This window comes from Gymnoscopelus microlampas (assembly GCF_963454915.1).
Source record: "Gymnoscopelus microlampas genome assembly, chromosome: 10".
Taxonomy (NCBI): Eukaryota; Metazoa; Chordata; class Actinopteri; order Myctophiformes; family Myctophidae; genus Gymnoscopelus; species Gymnoscopelus microlampas.
The window spans coordinates 20,731,586-20,752,583 of record NC_139947.1 but is presented as its reverse complement, the minus strand read 5'-3'; the positions used below and the strand labels follow the sequence as shown (position 1 = coordinate 20,752,583).

The window sequence follows — 20,998 nt, the reverse complement described above, 5'->3', positions numbered from 1 at the left end:
AGTGTAAAAATGGACCCTCACGGGTTTCTCAGAGTGAAAGGGTACACTTCTGTGTGTGTGTGTGTGTGTGTAAGTGTGTGTGTGTGTGTGTGTGTGTGTGTGTGTGTGTGTGTGTGTGTGTGTGTGTGTGTGTGTGTGTGTGTGTGTGTGTGTGTGTGTGTGTGTACTTTCTGTCTCCCCTAGCAATAATAAGGAGTAGTGATTAGATCACACATACACACACACCATCGCCCATTGCATCAGTACATTTGATTAGCTACAAACCCCCTGCTCTGTCGTCTCTTATACACTGCGAGCACCGCAGGAGAAGAACAAACACGTTTATACTGTACACACAGGTGTGTACACACACACACACACACACACACACACACACACACACACACACACACACACACACACACACACACACACACACACAACAACAGCTTAAATCCAGTACATTCGCTTAACATAATTATGCGTGGAGTCGCACCTTCAATATCACACACACACACACACACACACACACACACACACACACACACACACACACACACACACACACACACACACAATTAAATACAAACATGCACGCGCACACACGCACACAAACACACACTCACACTCACACAGGCACATGCACACACACACACACACACACACACACACACACACACACACACACACACACACACACACACACACACACACACACACACACACACACACACACACACACACACACACACACACACACACACACACACACACAGAGGCGTGCTGCTTGGTGGTGGGGGGTGTGCAGACAGTCAGGTTGAGGCGGCGTGGTGCTGACAGCCCACCAGCACCAACTAATGAAGCATTAACACGCTCCAGCGCTAGAAACCACAGGATCACAGGCTGTGAGGCGGACCCCCAGCAGCACCGCCCACCTGCTTGACTCCACCCTCCGCCCCTTCCCCCGCACCCGCCCCCGAGATGAGAGGGAGATCATTGTAATCCACGAGTACTTGTAGGAGCCATTAACCTGCCCTTTAACCATTTAAATCCCATGTACTCTCTGCAGTGGTGTAAAGTAACTAATTTACTCAAGTACTGTCTTTCAGTACTTTTACTTCTACTGCGCTACATCTCAAAGGCAAATATTGTACTTTTAATCCACTACAATGATTTGAAAACTTTAGTTACTTTGCATATATAAATGATTATATTATAAAACATACATTAACCACTTTAGCCTGTTTTATACCTAGGATGTAAGAAAATAGCAGATCTACTGTACAAGCTCACAAAGTGTCGCATCGCGACGCGTTGTGAGCTTGTACTAGATCAGCTATTTTCAAACATCTTAGTACTGTCACTTTTGGTACTTTAAGTACATTTTGATACCAATACTTTTGTACTTTTACTCAAGTAAATATTCAATTCCGGACTTTTACTTGTAACAGAGTACACTTCCACATTGCAGTATTGATACTTTTACTTAAGTAAAACATTTGAGTACTCTCTGTAGTTTTTCGCTCCATGCCGAATGTCTTATCGGCGAATACAGCCGATGTACAAGCTCACGACGACGCCCCCCCCCCCCCCCCTCCCATAGGGATGTGCTATAAGGTTCAGAGGGTTCCCCAATCAGCTGGCTCTCCCCAGTGCCCCCCCCCCCCCCCCCGGAGGCCCTCGATCGCCCCGGGGCTCACAAAACCGAGAAGGCTCAGTCATGTCTGCCTTGCTCTTTTTCTCTCTCTCTATCTCTCTCTCTCTATCTCCCTCTCCGCCCCTCCCCTCTCTCTCTCTCTCTCTCTCTCCCTCTATCTCCCTCTATCTCCCTCTCCGCCCCTCCTCTCTCTCTCTCTCTCCCTCTATCTCCCTCTATCTCCCTCTATCTCCCTCTCCGCCCCTCCCCTCTCTCTCTCTCTCCCTATCGGTGTCACTTTCTTTCTTTCTCATTATCAGGGCCTGAGCCTTCCCGCAGTATAAAGGAAGGATCCTACCTAATTGGTAGTGAGTAGCATTCTAATTTGGAGCTAGCCGCGGCTATCCAGACGACTTTCTCTACAGCTCCCTGCCTCTTTTTCTCCTCCTTCTTCTTCTTCTTCTTTTTCTTCTTTTTTTTTTTTTGCCTCCACCTATCAAATGATAATAATGAGACAATACAAGGGAGAACTCTCCCTGAAGTATATAGTACTATACTTATACTGCAGTGAGGGTGTTTTTACCCCCCCCCCCCCCCTCATCTTCTTGGTATATGTGCTTCTTGTTATACCGGTCACATTCGCCCAGGCAATTTGCCTGCTTGTCTGAGTCTTGAGAAGCACCGGCTTATCTGCTCTGGCGCCCTGTCCATGCGGCACTTCTCCAAAAATATAAAAAATAAATAGCATTCAAATGAGCTGCCCCCTACCCCTCACCCTCCCCCCCAAAAAACTCTCTCTCTCTCTCTCTCTCTGACTGTCGTCTCTTGCCTCGTTTGCGGGCTGAAAAAGCCGGGCCGCCGGGCCGTTGGCGGCGGGAGCCCGCGGGCTTATAACGAGCGTCATTTTCACGGCCGAGCGTTGAAAGTCGGGGGCTGACAAGGCGTTTCTTCTCGTCAGGGACGGAGCCGTCGTCGTCCACACCACCTCGTGCGCTCCACGGATTCTTTCTTTCTCCACACTTCCTCCTCCTCCTCCGGCACACAGTGGCAGGGCCGTCAAGAAAAAAAAGTGGAGGGGGGGGGGGGGGACATTTCAAGGTTATTTCGAGGCTGTGTGTGTGTACGCTGCATAACAAACTCCACCGCTGGTGCAGTGGTTGGTTGGTTGGTTGGTGGCGGGGCGTTTTTACCTTCGCCTTTCTGCCGTCTTTTCAACACCGTCTTACGTGTTTGTTACACGCTGGGGGTTGTTAACGGGCAAACAGGGTCACCCGTGTTTTTATTGTTGAGCTAATAGGCTCTATGCACAGCAGCCATATTGGAAAGAAATTGGGCCTCTTCTTACGGCCTTCACAGGTGTTACCAATGATACTAATTAAGGCTCTGTTCCATCCTGGTCAAACAGAGTCTGTGCTGACATTGTGCATGTTGGCCCACTGGAAACACTTGAGGGGGTTCCAAATGGCCCCTTGCGGGTGTGTGACTCTGAGAGTGTACAAATGGAACCAAATGGACCCGTAAGGGTCCATTTGGTTCCATTTGTACACTCTCAGAGTTATGGGGGTCCTAGAAATTAAAAGGTTTGAGGAGCACTGTCCTACACGAAATGGAACAGAGCCTTCATTAGTATCATTGGTAACACCTGTGAAGGAAGTAAGGAAGAGGCCCAATTTCCATCCAATATGGTTGCTGTGCATAGAGCCTATTAGCCGCCCTGGTGGCACGCTTTGTGCCGGTATACAGACAGGCACAGGCTCTCAGTCAACAACAATGAGCTCTCTGTGTTTTCATGCTGGTCTTTGGGCCTTTATAGGAGGCTGTTGTTCGGGGAGCATGCCGTCGTTGTCGGCGCGTGTGGCTCAGGAGATTGTAGCGGCCGCCCGGGAGCCGCAGGTTCGATCCCTGCATGGTTTTGTGTGGAAATGTTGTTGAGCAAGACACTGAAACCCCTAAATGCCACTTGGGTGTCGCTAGGCGGCCAAACATAGAAGATCTATAAGCTCACAACCAGCGTTGCCAGATTCTATGAGAGAAACAAGCAACCAGGTCTAGGAAAACCAGCCCTAAAGAAGCCACTATGGGCCACGTGAGCACTTTAAAGGGATACTTCACCCCCAAAAAAAACTTTGTTTCAATGGATTAGTCACCCCATGGAGACTTGAATTCATGGATATTTATTAGTTTTTGTCTCATTCCTAAGACAATAATTTGATGACCAGCGGACCGGTAGGCAGCGGTTCCGGTAGGAGAAACCGCCGGTCATCAAATTATTGTCAGCTATTTGAAAATAGCAGATCTACAAGCTCACAACGCGTCGCGATGCGACGCGTTGTGAGCTTGTAAATCGGCTATTTTCAAATCAAATCTTGCGGGGAAATTATAATTAGCAGATCTGGCAACCCTGCTCACGACGCGCCTGTTGCCACATGCTGCGTTATGAGCTTTTGGGTCTGCTATTTTCGGCACTCAAAACACTGGAGTGCAACTAAGTACACATTAGGCACAACAGTTAGGATGGGTCAAATGCAGAGGACACATTTCCCCGCTGGGATCAATGGAAGTCTAAAAAAGGAAATTGAATAGCTCTTAAAAATATTTTTTTTTATTGTAATACGGCACAAAACTAAAACACACCAGAGATTAGTGAATATGAGGCCATTGCACCAAAACTACAATGACTAAATGAGACAGAGAGAAAGAGAGAGAGAGAGAGAGGCTGGCAGAGAGTGAAAGTGAGATAGAAGAAGCCGAGCGAAGACAAAGGGAAATGGTGTCAGGAACAAGTGAAATGAGAGGTTGGTTGTGTGTGTGTGTGTGTGTGTGTGTGTGTGTGTGTGTGTGTGTGTGTGTGTGTGTGTGTGTGCGTGTGCGTGTGCGTGTGTGCGTGTGCGTGCGCGTGCGTGCATGTCCTTTGATCACTTGACACAAGAAAATACTGGCAGCAGTACCATTCTCCCACATCCCTGATATGCCTCCACTCTCTCCTACTGTAGCTCTCATTAACAAGGCAGCAGCACGCTCCGCACGTCTTCACAAAGTGAAACATCATCCGTTTGAGGGAAAAGATGAAGTCCTTCTGAAATAGCGAGCGAACGCGGGGTGATACGAGACTGCGGGTCAAAACCCAGTATTATGCCTGGACCACAATGGAAGCATTTTCAATGGATGATGTTTTTCGTCGCGGTGTTGTGTTGCTATATACAGTATACCTGTTTATGCGGGTACGTTTCTGTTATGCCAAATACATCAAATCAGAAGACCGTGTATGAATCACCGGAGGGCTTTTTAAGTCCTGCCAACCGCACAGTAGAATTAATCAAAGGCAGTATACCTGGACCACCACCTATTGTGTTAACCTGTGGAACATAATTGAACGGTCCCAGACACTGAAATACTAGACATCAGAGAATGATAAACTTCAAACATAATTTACCCGTGGTACAACACCTGCACAATGGATAGCTTGTAGTAATGATATTTCAGTACTAACTTTTACATTTCATCAGACATAGAATGCAGGTTTTTCTTTTTTAGCGGTGCCAACCGCTCTATACGTGGCTTTGACTCGGTGTCTGTGTGGCTGTGTGTCTGTCTGTGTGTCTGTCTGTGTGTATATGAGCCCGGGATGAGCACGGCAAAGAAGCAACACATACAAACACACACACACACACACACACACACACACACACACACACACACACACACACACACACACACACACACACACACACACGGACTTGGAGATTGCCTATGCCATCTCTCCTCTCATTTGCCACACGTGCCACCGGTTATCAAAGAGGGGTCCAGGGACCCCCAGGGACGTCCGCCCGTATGAGCACGGGATGAGCACGGGATTTTAAACAGCTATAACTCCAGTTTGCAGCATGCCACCAAGTCCAAATTTGGTATGTGGACTTAGACCACCAATACGGGCCGAGCATGAATTGCTCAAGCCCCGCCCCCTCTGTCTTCCCATTGGCTGGCCTTTAAACAGCCATAACTCAAGTTCGCAGCATGCTACGGAGTACAAATTTTGGACATGGACTAAAACCACCAATAGGGACAAACTGTAATTACTTAAGCCCCGCCCCCTCTGTCTGCCCATTGGCTGGGCTTTAAACAGCCATTATTCCAGTTTGCAGCATGCTACCAAGTAGAAATTTGGTAAGTGGACTCAGACCACCAATAGGGACAAACTGAAATGAGTTAAGCCCCGCCCCAAAGGCACCGCTTCCTTCACACAGGGTGTGATTTTTTTTTAATACCCATTGTCTGCACAAGCACCTGGTATAGATACACTCTTATTTTCTCTACTCTTAAGGTTGTTACACACCGGGGCGATTTTTTCGTGCGAATAATGCGTTTTTTTTTAAAACCTTACAAAGTCAATGGCTCCGTACATGGAGCGAAAAAGCGAAAAAGCGAAGCGAAAAAGCGTCTTTTAATTATTCGGAACGAGTCCGAATTTTGCGTATATTCGCTATATTCGCCGGTTTCGCCCGGTGTGTAAGGACCTTAAGTTTAGAAAATGTTTAATACCCTCCTGTCCAAACCATATTACTATATGGATTATGGACTAACAAATAAGAAGAATGATTTGAATGCTTTTTGTGTTTTTGAGAGGATTTGATTCAAAATATCGCGGCCCCATCAAACCGAACATCTTTAGTCATGCACTGCTCAGCCTGAGATCACAACATTAGTTAGTTAAACATATGAAATACACATTGTCCAACATCAGTATTTTCTCAACTATTTTCTTGTCAAATTCCATGTTCACTGTCATCAGTTGTCATCATTGTGATCGGCATTGAACAAAAGCCTAACCATGGTTAACGTAAGCAAAGCTGTGCACTGCAAGCAGTCAACCAACCTGCATGTTCACGAGCCACGTCCCATAGGCTCGTACTCCGCTTACTACATCCATCCCATAGCATGGAGGGATGTGCCAATGGCATAGTCTGTTGTTTGGCAAACAATGTTTTATCTCCATCTCTCGGTGACTAATTCAGAGCTCTGCAGCTGAATCTGTCGGCAACTCCGTTTACAACGTGTAGATTTGTTGTTAGTAGGAATGTAAACAAAGACGAACCACCGGAAGTGGGGGCTGAAGGAGAGCGAACGGGCCGACATCCGGTCTCTACAAAGGGAAGCGGGTGGAGCCCGCTTCTCTTTTTTCGCCGATGCGTTCACAGATTGCTCAGTGACTGTGACTGACTCTAACAGTGCGTCTGTGAGGCTGCTGTTCAACCAGTCAAAAACAAATAATAATGGCTACCGGCTCCCCCATGAAATTAAATTAATAGACAATTGCGGTCTAACAAGAGAGGTTTTGGACATTGGGTAAATATTTACTCCAGGAGTGACTGGTGCAGGAAATGAGAATGACACTGAAAATAGGTTCCTCTCTCCCGGGAGAGCGGCGTGCGTGGCTGCGACAGTGTATTTTGTATAGACGGCAGTCATAAATATGTATCGGGGGGGGGGAGGCGAGGGGGAAGGAAAGACAGCGATCGTTATCTGACGGCCTGCCTTTTGTCAACCCGATGAAATGCAAGAATACCCCCTGTCGGTCAGGGCGAAATCACAAGTTCCACCCACTCGTATCAGTGGAGATGTCGGTGGCTCGTGGCACGCTCCTGGCATGTTTAACCCATTAAGACCTGAGGCGATTCTTAAAAATGTTTTCAAAATCCTAACAGTTTTTTGAAAAAAATAAAAAAAAAATGTTCAAGATTTTTCAAAAATAGCAGATCTACAAGTTCATAGCGCGGCACTCGGTGCCGCGCTATGAGCTTGTATATCTGCTATTTTTGAATAGCCAAAGAAATCTAACGTGACACAGATGCGTTCCAGGTATCAATGGGTTAATTAGGGAGGGACCTAAGTCCGCAGAGAGGGGAGAAAACTATACCTCTCTCCCTTATCCCCTTGTTCTCTCTCGCTCTCCCTTTCCCACCTCTCTCATTTGTCGAAAGGTAAATATTCAGAGGGCTCTGTTCGCCCGGTGGAGGAGGAGAGAGAGAGAGCATGCTTGGCATAGCAATGCAGAATGCACCGCGAATGCAAAGCCAGTCCCCCGATTGCAATCGGCATGGTGCCCGCGAATAAAAGAGGACATGTTTGTACAGGGAGACAGCTGCGACAGCGGCGTCCTTAGGGCCTATCGAGTAGTTCTTCAAACCTCCAAAATAATGCCATGTTTTCTGACAGCGTGCTGGCAAGCGCTTTAACAAGGTGCCTCGTTCCGTGACTCGGGAGGTGACAGATGTACGTTGCGAGCCTAACGATCCTTAGCCTTGTTATGTGCTTCGGTAGACAAAGCACTCAACCCCCAGTAGGCTACTTAAGTCAGAGTAATGCACAGTTATACTCCTCGTCAAATATTATTCAACTAAGTCAAAGTCGCTCCGTCAACTTTGTGCTTGAATTAAAGCAGGGGTCTTCAACAGGGGGTCCGGGACCCCTAGGGGGTCCTCAGAGTTACTACAGGGGGTCCGCCAAATCTTTGTGTGATAGTTTTTTTTTTTTTACCTTAACCACTTGAACCCTAGCATCCCTTTTATGAGGAGAACTTTATCTACAATCTCACAACGCCTCGCGCTGCGAGGCGTTGTGAGCTTGTAGATCTGCTATTTTTGGCAAAGAGTTATAGGTGTAGAGGGGAAAAAGAGCAGCAAAGGTTGATCTGAAACACAATTTTATACAATATAGAGGGGGTCCCCGTTTCATCGCTCTCTCAGCTAGGGGGTCCTTGGCCTGAAAACGTTGAAGACCCCTGAATTAAAGTACTGGACTGCTTGCTTTAAAAAAAATCACACCCAGTATGAAGTGAGTGGTGCCTTCAATCCTTTTAGTGTGTTAATTAGTGTAACTGGTTGCATCTTTGTGTTGTTGCAATCAGCTGCAGCTGTTGAGGCTCAAACATACATGGACAGACAGACACACACACAAAGTCAGTCCTTGTGAGTGGTTGGCACCACTCAAAAAAATATTGAAGTATTCAAAAGTACGAGTTTGTTTGTGTATTTTGTTTTTGATATCAGTGCATTGTTGTATTGAAATGCAGACATTTTCCCCCCAAAAAATATATTACACCTTTGAAATAGGGCTTAAGTGGTACGTTCATGATGTACTTGTTCCCTTCCTAGAAATGTAGTCAAAGTCAAAAGTACAATATTTGTCTGGTAGTGGATTGAAAATCCCAAAAAAGAGAGAAAAAAGTAAGTGTACTTACTGTAGTTACTGTCCACAACTTATGTGTTCCCTTCTTGCACCTAAATTAATTTTTGGAGCCCATTAAGACCTTGGGAAAGCATCTGTGTCATGTTTAGATCTCTGTGGCTATTCAAAAAAATAGCAGATCTACAAGCTCATAGCGCGGCACTCGGTGCCGCGCTATGAGCTTGTATATCTGCTATTTTTTGAAAAATCTTGTGCAAAATGTCGTGCAAATCAACTCATGCGTTCCCCTTATCTTGTCACCCCACGCAGCCCTCAAGGACCCGTGCAGCAAGGTGACGTGCAGCTACGGCAGCACCTGCATCCAGTCCTCGGACGGCCTGGCGGCCAAGTGCATGTGTCCGCTGGGCTGCGAGGGCAAGCCGCTGCAGACGGTGTGCGGCAGCGACGGCCACGATTACGCCAACGAGTGCGAGCTCCACCAGCACGCCTGCAACAGCCAGAAGAACATACGAGTGCAGCACCAGGGGCCCTGTGGTGAGTCGTGTGTCACCGTTGTGTTGCGTTGTGTGTTCATAGACCGTATAAAAGAGATGGGCAAAGCCACACCTCTGCTTTCTACAGACCGAAAATGAAGCCGATAGGCTCTATGCACAGCAGCCATATTGGAAAGAAATTGGGCCTCTTCCTTATTTCCTTCACAGGTGTTACCAATCATAGATATAGAAACCTAGATACCTCATTGGCCTCTGCAGTTCGTTGGAGCGACCTGTTTGGTATGGTGGCCGCCATGTTTCCGGGGGAAACGGGCACTGGCCAATCACAGCGTGTTGACTACTGGCCAACCACAGCGCGTCTTTTCCAGGACTTGTCAGAATCTAGTTGTCCCGCCCCCACCTGCCTCTGATTTGCCTACTGAACGCCCCCTTCTGTGACGCACAAGGAAATTTCCTCTGCCCCCCCAGAAGCGGATACAGACGCTCCATACAGACGCTTCAGAGCCAGAGGAGGCGTCTACCTTTATATGTCTATGTTACCAATGATACTAATGAAGGCTCTGTTCCATTTAGTGTGGCACAGTTGTTCTCAAACCTTTTAATATCAAGGACTCCTATAACTCTGAGAGTGTAACCAAATGGAATTACACACCCATAAGGGTGTTCCCCGCTCAAGGAACCATGAGGGTCCCTGGACCACACTTTGAGACCCACTGGTGTAACAGAGTGTTTCCAGTGAGTCAACATGCACAATATCAGCACCCTGACTCTGTTTGACCAGAATGGAACAGAGCCTTCATTAGTATCATTGGTAACACCTGTGAAGGAAGTAAGAAGAGACCCAATTAATTTCCAATATGTCTGCTGTGCATAGAGCCTATCGTTCAGCAATTTCAAATCGGCCATCTTTCCGAGGGGGGGGGGGGGGGGTGAATGCTATTGGTTGTGTAGCTTGTCAATCAAATCAGCCCGCCCCTCCTAGAGCATAACCTACTTTATCGTCAATTTTAAAATGATTGGGACCATAGTTTACCAAAACGCATATCATGATGATTGAAAGGAGACTTTAAACTAGTGACTGGAAGCATATAGTATTTATGACAATGTTTATTAAGGTAAGAAAATCTAGTCTAAAGTTTGTCAAAAACCCATCCGCTTGCGTTAATAAAGGAAAAATCTGACACCTGAAGGGGTAAAACAGCTGAACTACGGGCCATTCATACTGTATGAACTGTCTCTTCCGTATTAGCCTCAATGTAAAACTTTCAAGCTGGGCCCTTGGTTGCAACTCTATCTTCACATGTTTTTCATAAATTATGTCCTTTTTTATATGACCGTGCAGAAGTATAGCGGAAATAGCTGATCTACAGTCTCACAACGCATTACGATGGAGTACCTTGTGAGCTTGTAGATCTACAATTTTCTTTTGCTATTTCTTAAAATTTTACAAACCTTTCGCCTGTTCTCCAAATAAGGACCCAAGGTTGAAAGTGGTTAAGAGTGTCTGTGGGTTTTATGAATATTTAACCAATGAAATGTCAAGTATTTAACAAGAGCTTGTGATTAAATGATAACCACATTGGATCCATTGGAACACAAGGCTATTTTTTTTTTTTTTTCATTTTAATGGTTTTGGACATACCCAATTTCCTTCTGTCTCTACCCCTCTCTTTCCTTGTGTTCCTTAATTCTCATTTGTCATTCCGGCTGCCTTGCTTCACGCAGGTTTCATCCTGCAGAGTGTGAATTATTTTGTCTGTTATTTAACCCTTTAAGACCGGGAACGCATCTGTGTGTCATTTTTTAGATTTCTTTGGCTATTCAAAAATAGCAGATCTACAAGCTCATAGCGCGGCACCGAGTGCCGCGCTATGAGCTTGTAGATCTGCTATTTTTTTGAAGAATCTTGAAAGTTTGTGCAAATCTTTGAATATATACTATATACGAGATGGGGGTTTGCGGCCAAATACATATAATTTTGGGGGTCCTTGACATGGAAAAGTTGGAGCACCACTGATATAGCAACACAAAAGTTTTAAAAAGAAACAATTTGTAGAATATATATTCCAAGATGTGCACCCATTTATTTCACGATTTTTCAAAAATAGCAGATCTACAAGCTCACGAGGTTGTATATCTGCTATTTTTGAATATCCCAAAGGAATCTAAAAAATGACACACAGATGCGTTCCCAGTCTTAATGAGTTAAAAAAAGAGACGGTGTTGTTGAAAGCTTGTTTTGGTCTGGAACTGCTTTTTTTCCCCTCCGCTCTCCTTTTTTATCCCTTTTGTTGTTTTGTTTTCACGGCGTTTAGAGGTGATTGTCTCCCAAGGCTCGTGACCTTGTGGCGTTTTTCTCTCCTTTGCCGCCCAGACGGACCTAGAAATAGACAGACCATAGGAGACAGAGGGAAAAAAGGGGCGACCGCGACAGACTCTCCCTTAGCGACCATGCGGGCCAACGGTGCACACTAACAAAGTACATTTACTCGAGTACTGTACTTTTACTCGAGTGAAAATGGGGAAACGTACCGGACTTTCTCTCCGGTACATTTCTCTACAAATATTGTACTTTTTTTTTAAAACTCCCACTACATTCCTAGGAAGGGGATTAAGCTCATAATGAGCTTGTAGATCGGCTATTTTCACCGTTACTGATATAGTTTTAGTACTTTGTCCACCACTGGGGGGGCGATTATTATTACCTCTGGAGATGGGGGAAGAAGGGGGCGCACAAGGAAAGATGGATGTTCAGGTTCCCCCCCTGGCAGGAGGAGCCTGTGCAATATATATCTAACCCCGAGTCGGGGCTTGAAGCCCGCGCTGAGTGGCCCTAACCTCCACCCAGGGGGGGCGGGGCTATAGAGGCCCAGAGGGGGTCCCAGACAGCTTCCGACCGGCCCCTCTAAATCTTCCCCCAGAACCATTCCGGCGGAGTCCGCAGCCTTGGGCCCATAGCTCTCTAGCTAGACAAAGTGCTGTTGATTTATCCGCCTCGCCGTGGGGATTGCAGTCAGCCAGGCCCATGCAGCCACACGCTGTCTAATTGCCCTTCCGTGCTCAGCTGTTAGAGAGAGACTCTGGTCCTGGAAAGCCCTTCCTCTGTGTTAATCCACCAAGACCGGCGGGAACGCATCTTCTTGTGTCATTTTTAGCGGTGCCAACCGCTCTATATCTGTCTGTGTGTCCGTGTGTCTGTGTGTCCGGGTGTCCGTGTGTCTGTCCGGGTGTCCTCTGTATTCTTATTGGCTGGGCTATAAACAAATATTGATGACAGCATCAATACGGGGCTCATCAAAGGCACCACTTCCTTCACACAGGGTGTGATTTTTTAGATTTCTTTGGGCTATTAAAAAATAGACATTCAAGACATTCAAGACATTCAATAGACATTCATATACAAGCTCGTAGCGCGGCACAGAGTTCCAGAGACCCCAGAAGCTTAAAAAATATATAATATTATTCAAAGATTTGCAAAAAAAATCACAATAAAAAATATGTATATGCAGATCTGCCATTGTTTGGATAGCCCCAAAAAAATCTTCAAAATGACACGGATGTGTTGTTCCCCGGCCTTAACGGGTTAATGGGAGGTAATGGTTTCTCCCGCAGATAATGGGCTGGCTGGCTGGTTGCGGCGCTGTGTAACATGGAGGCGATACACCCCATTTGGGTATTTATATTTAGATAGCCTCCTCAGCGAGCCAGCGCATTGTGCTGATACAAACAAGAGGGCTGATGGTCTGGCCAGCCAACACGCCCCTCTCTCTCTCTCTCTCTCTCTCTCTCTCTCTCTCTCTCTCTCTCTCTCCCTTTTATGTTCCTGCATTGTTACTCCTTGTCTCACAGCCAGGGCTTTGAAAAGCCATTAAACCATTCTCTCGCTATCATTCCATCTCTGTCTCCTCTCTCTCTCTCTCTCTCTCTCTCTCTCTCTCTCTCTCTCTCTCTCTCTCTCTCTCTCTCTCTCTCTCTCTCCCTCTCTCCCTCTCTCCCTCTCTCCCTCTCTCTCTCTCTCTCTCTCGCTCTCTCTCTGTCTTTGGCCCTTCTTTCTCTCCATCAGTTTATCTCTGTCATTTCCTCCCTCGGCTCTCTCATTCATACGAGGGCCTCTACCTCCTCTCTCTCTCTCTCTCTCTCTCTCTCTGTCCATCTCTGTCTCCTGCTGCCTCTATTACTATCCGTCTCATGCTGTCAGTCTCCGTCTCTCTCTCTCTCTCTCTCTCTCTCTCTCTCTCTCTCTCTCTCTCTCTCTCTCTCTCTCTCTCTCTCTCTCTCTCTCTCTCTCTCTCTCTCTCTCTGCTGTATATTGACCTCTATCCTGTAGTGTGTGTGGAATGACTCTCCATAGGTTGTCCAGCGCATTAACACATCTCAGCGGTACATAAATCCTCTGTATCTCCCTCCTCCTCCGTGCTTGAGCTGGGGGGGGTGGGGGGGGGGGGGGCAGCATGGATAACGATACCGTCATGAGACGTGTGCCCCCCGCCCCCCTTTTCCCCCTGACCCCTCTCCATCCAACATCCCGATTCCATTATGATCCTATGGCCGATACGGCCCCCCCCTTCCCCCAAAGGAAAGGAGGGACGTAACAAGCAGATCATGTCTTCATCTATTTGACGCCTTGTCTACCCTGATATCCCACAACTCTACTCGTTTCTGAGCTACTGCTTCTCTTCTCTTCTCTTCTGTTCTCTTCTATTCTCTTCTCTTCTGTTCTCTTCTATTCTCTTCTCTTAGCCGATCTACAAGCTTTAAGTATATTTTGATGCCAATATTTTTGCACTTTTATTCAAGTAACATCTCTCTCTCTCCACAGACCCCTGCAAGGACAGTGAGAACAGTCTGAACGTCTTGTGTCGGGTGGAGGTTCGTACCCAGAAGGCGGTGGTCTTCGCCCCGGCCGAGACCTGCGTGCCGGACGCCGAGCCGCTGTGCGCCAGCGACGGGCAGACCTACACCAGCGAGTGTGCCATGACGCGCACGGGCATGCAGAGGGGCATCGACCTCAGGAAGCTCCACGCCGGCCGCTGCAAGAAGCTAGGTACGAAGAAAACACACCAACATGATGTTTTTGGGAACTTACGCTTTAAGACGCCGTTATCGTGTGAGCAACCCACCGTTGTAGACAGACAGCCAGCCAGCCAGCCAGCCAGCCAGACAGACAGACAGACAGACAGACAGACAGACAGACACATTTGAGGTACAAATGTTATAAAAAAAATCACACCCAGTGTGAAGTGGGCGGTGTGTGGTCATCACAACATGACTCACTTAAAAAAAAGGATAAATAACTTTTTTTAAGTCCATACTGCTATTCATAGGGCTGCACATGTGTCATGTGTTTCGCTAGCCAATCACAGTCCTGAATTTGCAAAGTCAGCCAATCACATTACAGCTAGTGGTGATGACACTAGCTGTAATGTGATTGGCTGACTTTGCAAAAGTATAGATTTGCATTGACTGTGGAAGGGTTAGGGGTGTAGACTGCGTTGTAGACTATTGGCCAATCACGGTGCAGGATTGGTCAGTGTCCAAAACTCACTTATAGGGGGCGGTTACACCGCCCCAAAAATATATATATATTCAACGATTTGCACACATTTTTGCAAAGCCAAAGAAATCTAAAATGACACAGATGCTTTTCCCAGTCTTAATGAGTTAAATCTTAAATCGCTTAGCCTTCCATTTGATCCTCAGGAATAATAATAATAATTCAACCTTGAATTTGTCCTCTTGTAAAGCAGGCGGGAGAGTCAGCTACATGGCTGATGTGTGATAAAAAAATCAGCTTGACAAAAATGGGAAAGTTATGACAGTTTCAGCTTTATTTTGTAACAGGCCTGTGAAACATGTTTGTCGTTTATGGGTGACACGTTGGCTGGAGGTTTTTGCACAAAACTCTAGCAAACGTACAGAGGTAGAGAAAACACTGAAGCCCGTACAGTACAGTATATATAACTACTCAATACAGATGAAATAGCACTGACGTCGACCCCGTAACCAGATTTGGTTCCACGGCGCGTAGATAAACAATTGTAAGGTCTCGGGGTCTGTTGCTATCCATGCTAGCAGGAGCCTCCGCTGGGTCGATAAGAGCCTCCCGAGCCGGTATCTGTGGTATTAGAAAACGGTCCTTTTTTAAGCCATTCAATCCTGGGAACGCATCTGTGTCATTTGAGATTTGAGCTATAAGCGTTATTTTTATACTTTGGGCTATTCAAAAATAGCAGATCTATGAGTGCCGCGCTACGATTTTTGATTTTTTGTTTTTAATGAAGTGAAGATTTGTGTTGAATACATACATTTTTTTTTAAACAACATTTTTAACTCAAATATTTGCTTCTGGGGGGTCCCTGGAACAACATATTTTGATGGGGATCAGCGGCCAAAAACATATCATTTTGGGGGTCCCCTGTCAAGAAAAAGTTTGCGCACCCCTGATATAGCATAATAGTTTTTCAGAAATATCAAGACATTTGACGAGACATTTGACAGTTGCAAATGTTCGCTTTAAAAACACATATATTCAAAGATTTGCACACATGTTCACACGATTTTTTCAAAAACAGCAGATCTACAAGCTCGTAGCGCGGCACTCGGTGCCGCGCTACGAGCTTGTAGATCTGCTGTTTTTGAATAGCCAAAAGAAATCTTCAAAATGATCAGAGAGACGCGTTCATCCCGGATTGAACGGGTTAAGCCTAGTAGTCAACACAGAGCCTGTCAGGCCTTTTTTTACTGTATACATCAGATAGCCATCGGACGGGAAAAAAAAATCCAATTTCCCCCCGACCGTGTTGTTGTTGTGTTGCTGGCAGAGGAGGCCACGGCCGTAGCAGCACTGCTTCCGTATATAGGGTCTGTGCGGCGCTGACGTGAGGGAACCCCCTCCCCCCCACGCCCCCAACCCACCCCCCCCCCCCCCCCCCCTGACAAAACCAAAAGACAAGAACTGAAAGACGTCCGGGGTCGCCCTTCTTCTGTCAACAGAACAGGAGCGTGACGGAGCGTTCTACCCTGTCTGCTCCGTCTTTGACGCTGTGATGGAAAGGGCTGAAATCCTAGTCTCGGTGGTATTGTGTGTGTGTGTGTGTGTAGGGTGTGTAGGGCGCGTTTGGGTGTAAAAGCAAAACAAAAATAATGGTCGGTAGCGTCGTGCGCTCGACATTTGCGCGTGTAAGCAAAAATATAAACCACACTCTGTGTTTCTTCTCCCCCTCGTCTCGCCCCGTGTCTTTTTCAAACGAGTGAACAATTCAATTTGAAACAGGAACCGCGTGAAATCATAGTCCTCCTCAGCACATTATTACGATCTGGTAGAGCTGATGAAAATGGCCGCCTTCGACTTTGTGTAGCCGTGGCATCATCATACATCGTTGCTGTCGATGTGGAAACCTTTGCATGTCCAAAACGGTTGCTTTTCAGGAAATGGAAAAAGAACCTGGTGTTCCAATGGAGCATAATGTAGTAATGTACATTTGTCACAAGCTTTTGTTAATACTTTTTGTTGGTTCAATATTCATAAAATCGACAGACAGACAGACACAACCACTTCCACTTTCACTTAAGTAACACGATCATTAACAGTACAGGTAGTACAGTCAAAACTTATGCTAAAAGGATAACACATTGTGGTCCATTGTACTCAATTCATCAGTAAGACATATACAACACATGAAATATATGGAGATACAAGGTTTCTGCCCGACGACAGCGAGGACATTCTTTAGCTCTGTCACCCAGATAAGTCCCTGATGTAATGAAGTGAAGCCCCCACTGCCTTTTAAAAGAAAGAAAAGGGGAAGAATCAATTGAATCGCGGGTTACAAATGTGATCCAGTGATGAAGAATAGAACAGATTCAAAGCATTGGAGTGCCTCCTCGGCTCCAGATAGTAGGAGTCCGTCTCTAATGGCTTTGACTCACTTCGATGACACATTTTCTATTCATATCTTTTTTTTAAATTCTTCCATCTCTCCCTTATGGCTGATTTGTGGCCCCCTCATGAATTTAATTGTTCGGAGTTCAACCATCTTCAACCTGCCATCAAACTGCTTTGGGGCAAGTCATTATAGGCTGAAAAAGTCAAACAAAACTAAAAGAAGTAGATAGTAGGCTAATGTTGATAGTAGGCTATTGTTGATAGTAGGCTATTGTTGATAGTAGGCTATTGTTGCCGTGCAACACCATTGCCTGACAAAGTATGATTGAATATTGATTGATTGATTGCATATTTTATTGTAAAATAGCACAGTTACATTTAAAAGGTCCGTTCATAAAAGTCCTTGCGGTCTTGTTTCCAAGGAGGTCCTTGGTATTCAATTCATAGACATATATAGTGGCACCACTGTTCAAATATCAATAAAAAGAAAACAGAAAAAGATAACCCCTTTGTACAAACAAAAAATAAAATACGGGAAAAAAATAAAAAGCTATATGTACAAGAACAGGGGGGGGGGGGGTCGTCTGTCTAACGGGAAAATAGTACTACCTCCTTTCTTGGCCTCCCGAAAGGTGAATTTTCAGGGCTGTTTTAAATGAGCCCAGCGAACTGCACTTTTTTGAGGGAAGGGGTTAGACTATTCCAAACCTGGGTGGCAGTGCTGTACAAGGAGAATTTGTATAAAATAGTTTACCCTAAATGTTAATGTAGAGCTTCCCCAGATATGGTTAAAGTTTAGGGTTTCAGCAAAGCAGATATATCGTGTCGTTTTATATAATGTCTCCATTGCATATTACAGCAACTTATTACCGCAGTGTTACATACAGTATATATATATATTTATAAGGGAATTCTTTTCTTGGTTGTCCTAAATACTGTATACTTTGTGAGGTCTTGCGCGTGGAAGCGATGATTGCAACACGGCCACTGGCAGCCCGATGCGCATTCAGGGGCTTTGCTGGGAGCCTTATCCCGGCTGCTCACCAGAAAAAAAGATCCAATTCAAGTGGGGAAAGTGAGGGCGGTTTCAACTCGGCAGTGGGTTTACTGCGAGGACGCGTACCATGCAATACTAACAGCATTATACACATAAGTCTCTCCCTCGCTGAATCACACTGTAATCCTCCTCCAAGAACTCCACCAAGTCAAATTCCTCATCCGTTCAATATACTGGGTGAATGGCGTCGATTTCTGGGTTCTCTTGGATTCCTTTCCAGGTGGGATGAGTTCCGTGTCGCAACGTATTGCTTTCCTCTGAGGATTGCGGTTCAGATGTTTCTTTTCACGCATTTTTCCAGTGCCGTTCGTTCTGGCTTTCTCTCCCCCAGTGGTGTAAAACGTACTCACATTTTTTACTTAAAAAAGTTGCAATACCACCATATAAAAATACTCTGTTACAAGTAAAAGGCCTGCGTTACAAATGTTACTTGAGTAAAAGTACAAAAGTATTGGCATCAAAATAGAGAACAAAAGAACAAAAGTTAAAGTACTAAAATGTTTGAAAATAGCAGATCTACAAGCTCACAGCGCGTCGCGATGCGACGCGCTGTGAGCTTGTAGATCTGCTATTTTCAAATAGCCTATATATAAAACAGGGCTAAAGTGGTTAATTTATGTTTTATAATATAATAATTTATATCTGCAAAGTAACTAGTAACTAAAGTTTTCAAATAATTGTAGAGGAGTAAAAGTACAATAGTTGCCTCTGAGATGTAGTGGAGTAGAAGTAAAAGAAGTACAGAACATTTTAAAGTGGTGGTGCCATGGTTTTGCACTTTTTCTGTTTTTCATGTGTCTATGAGGTTGATAGAACTTCATTAAGCCCCCTGGTGGTGAGTTTCTTCCTGGAGGCTGAAACCTTGAGGGTCAAACGTGCCAATAGAAAAACAGCCCTTTAGTGACAGTAAAAACATACCCTCCCCCTCATTATCATAACACAACAGGTGTGGGCATGAGGAGGAGGAGGGACTAGGACAGGTGGGTGGTGCTAAGGTGGTGGAGGAGGTGCTAAGATGAGAACCAGGTATACTTAATGAACTGGAGGCGTGTCCACGTAAAAACATAATTTTAACACCTTTTGTACACTTTTTTGAAAAAGATCTTCCTCCTAGTATAACCATAATACCTGACTGATGATTATGTTTTAGGAATCACTGAAAATCAAGGCACCCCGTCTTTAAAGGGATTGTAGGGAACATTAAGCCTAAATTTAAAAAATATTTATATAAATATATTTTGCATTTTCTCCCCTCTATCAGCCACTATATAATGATGCTGGGGTGTTTTCCTGCATTGAAACACAGTACTCTTTCTGAAATCCGTATTTTCCCTACTGTTTATGCTCATAAATAACGTAAATTAACGCACGCATGTGCGTGTCCGTGCGCGTCCGTGCCCGTATCAACTTTTTACTTTCGGTTTTAAAACGCTCTCAAACTTCGTTTTTGAGGCACAGAATTTACTTTTAAGATAGCGTGTGGATAGAATTTAGTTGTTTAACTTCATATATGTGGTCAATTTATCATGAAAGAGCCTATTTAAAAATAAAAATTCAGAGAACCGTAGGGGCGGGCAGTTCCGCGAATTGTATCCGCATAAGGCAACCTATTTTGGGCATGGCTCATTTAGATGTCCCGCCCAAATACCTCAAAACGTGTACTTAAGTACGGTACTTGAGTAAAATGTAAACCTCTCCCCTCTCTCTCTCTCCTCTTGCAGAAGAGTGCAAGGAGGAGTGCTCCTACAACGCGGTGTGCCTGGTGGAGCGTCTGGGCGTGCGCTGCTCCTGCGAGCCCATCCAGTGTGACGGCACGTACCGGCCGCTGTGCGGGAAGGACGGGCGCACCTACGCCAACGACTGCGAGCGGCGCAGGGCCGAGTGCCTGGACAAGACACACATCCCCATCAAGCAGCAAGGGCCCTGTGGTGAGTGGGTGGTCCCTGCCTGGTGGTGCAGGTGGTTATAGGGGACCTGTTTATGTTTTTTACTCCTGGTAGATTCAATGTGTTTGTTTTCAGTGGTGGAAATAAGTAACTAAGTACATTTACTTAAGTATTTGTACTTTACTTGAGTATTTCCGATTTCCAATACTTTTACTTCTACTCCACTACATCTCAGAGGCAAATGTTGTGCTTTTACTCCACTACAATTATTTGAAAACTTGAGCTACTAGTTACTTTGCAATTATCAATTATTATATGAGAATTTGAGAAAACATACTTTAACCACTTTAGCCCTATTTTAAACCTAGGCTATTTTCAAACATTTGAGTACTTTTACTTTTGGTACTTTAAGTACATTTTGATGCCAATACTTTTGTACTTTTACTCAAGTAACATTTTCAATTCCGGACTTTTACTTGTAACAGAGTTCTCCTACATTGCAGTATCGCTACTTTTACTTAAGTAAAACATTCTGAGTACTTTTTCCACCACTGTCAACGTGTTTGTTTTCTTCATGTTTTCCAGGGTAAACGTTTCGTCCTGTACATTTGTACAGACGTGTGTGTGTGCGTGTGTGTGTGTGTGTGTGTGTGTGTGTGTGTGTGTGTGTGTGTGTGTGTGTGTGTCTTCGTATACTGGGCCATGGGTGTGTGTGTGTGTGTGGAGGGGATTGTTCAAACGGGGCAGGGGGCAGCGTTTATATGCCTGTTTCCTCAAGAAAGCGTGCCTCGCTCATCGCCTCCCATCGCCCCATCTCTTCGCCCATCCGTCACGCTCCATCCATCCCCATCCCATCTCTCCCATATGCACAAAAAC

General features: G+C 45.5%; 1 protein-coding gene across 1 annotated transcript in view; it reads left to right on the top strand.

Moving 5' to 3' along the window:
• Positions 1-20,998, top strand: part of agrn (agrin) — a 376,705-nt gene that overhangs the window by 158,541 nt on the left and 197,166 nt on the right. Inside the window, 3 exon segments of the mRNA XM_084069276.1 lie at positions 9,110-9,334; positions 14,114-14,338; positions 19,958-20,164. Of these exon segments, the coding sequence (XP_083925402.1) occupies positions 9,110-9,334; positions 14,114-14,338; positions 19,958-20,164 (657 nt within the window).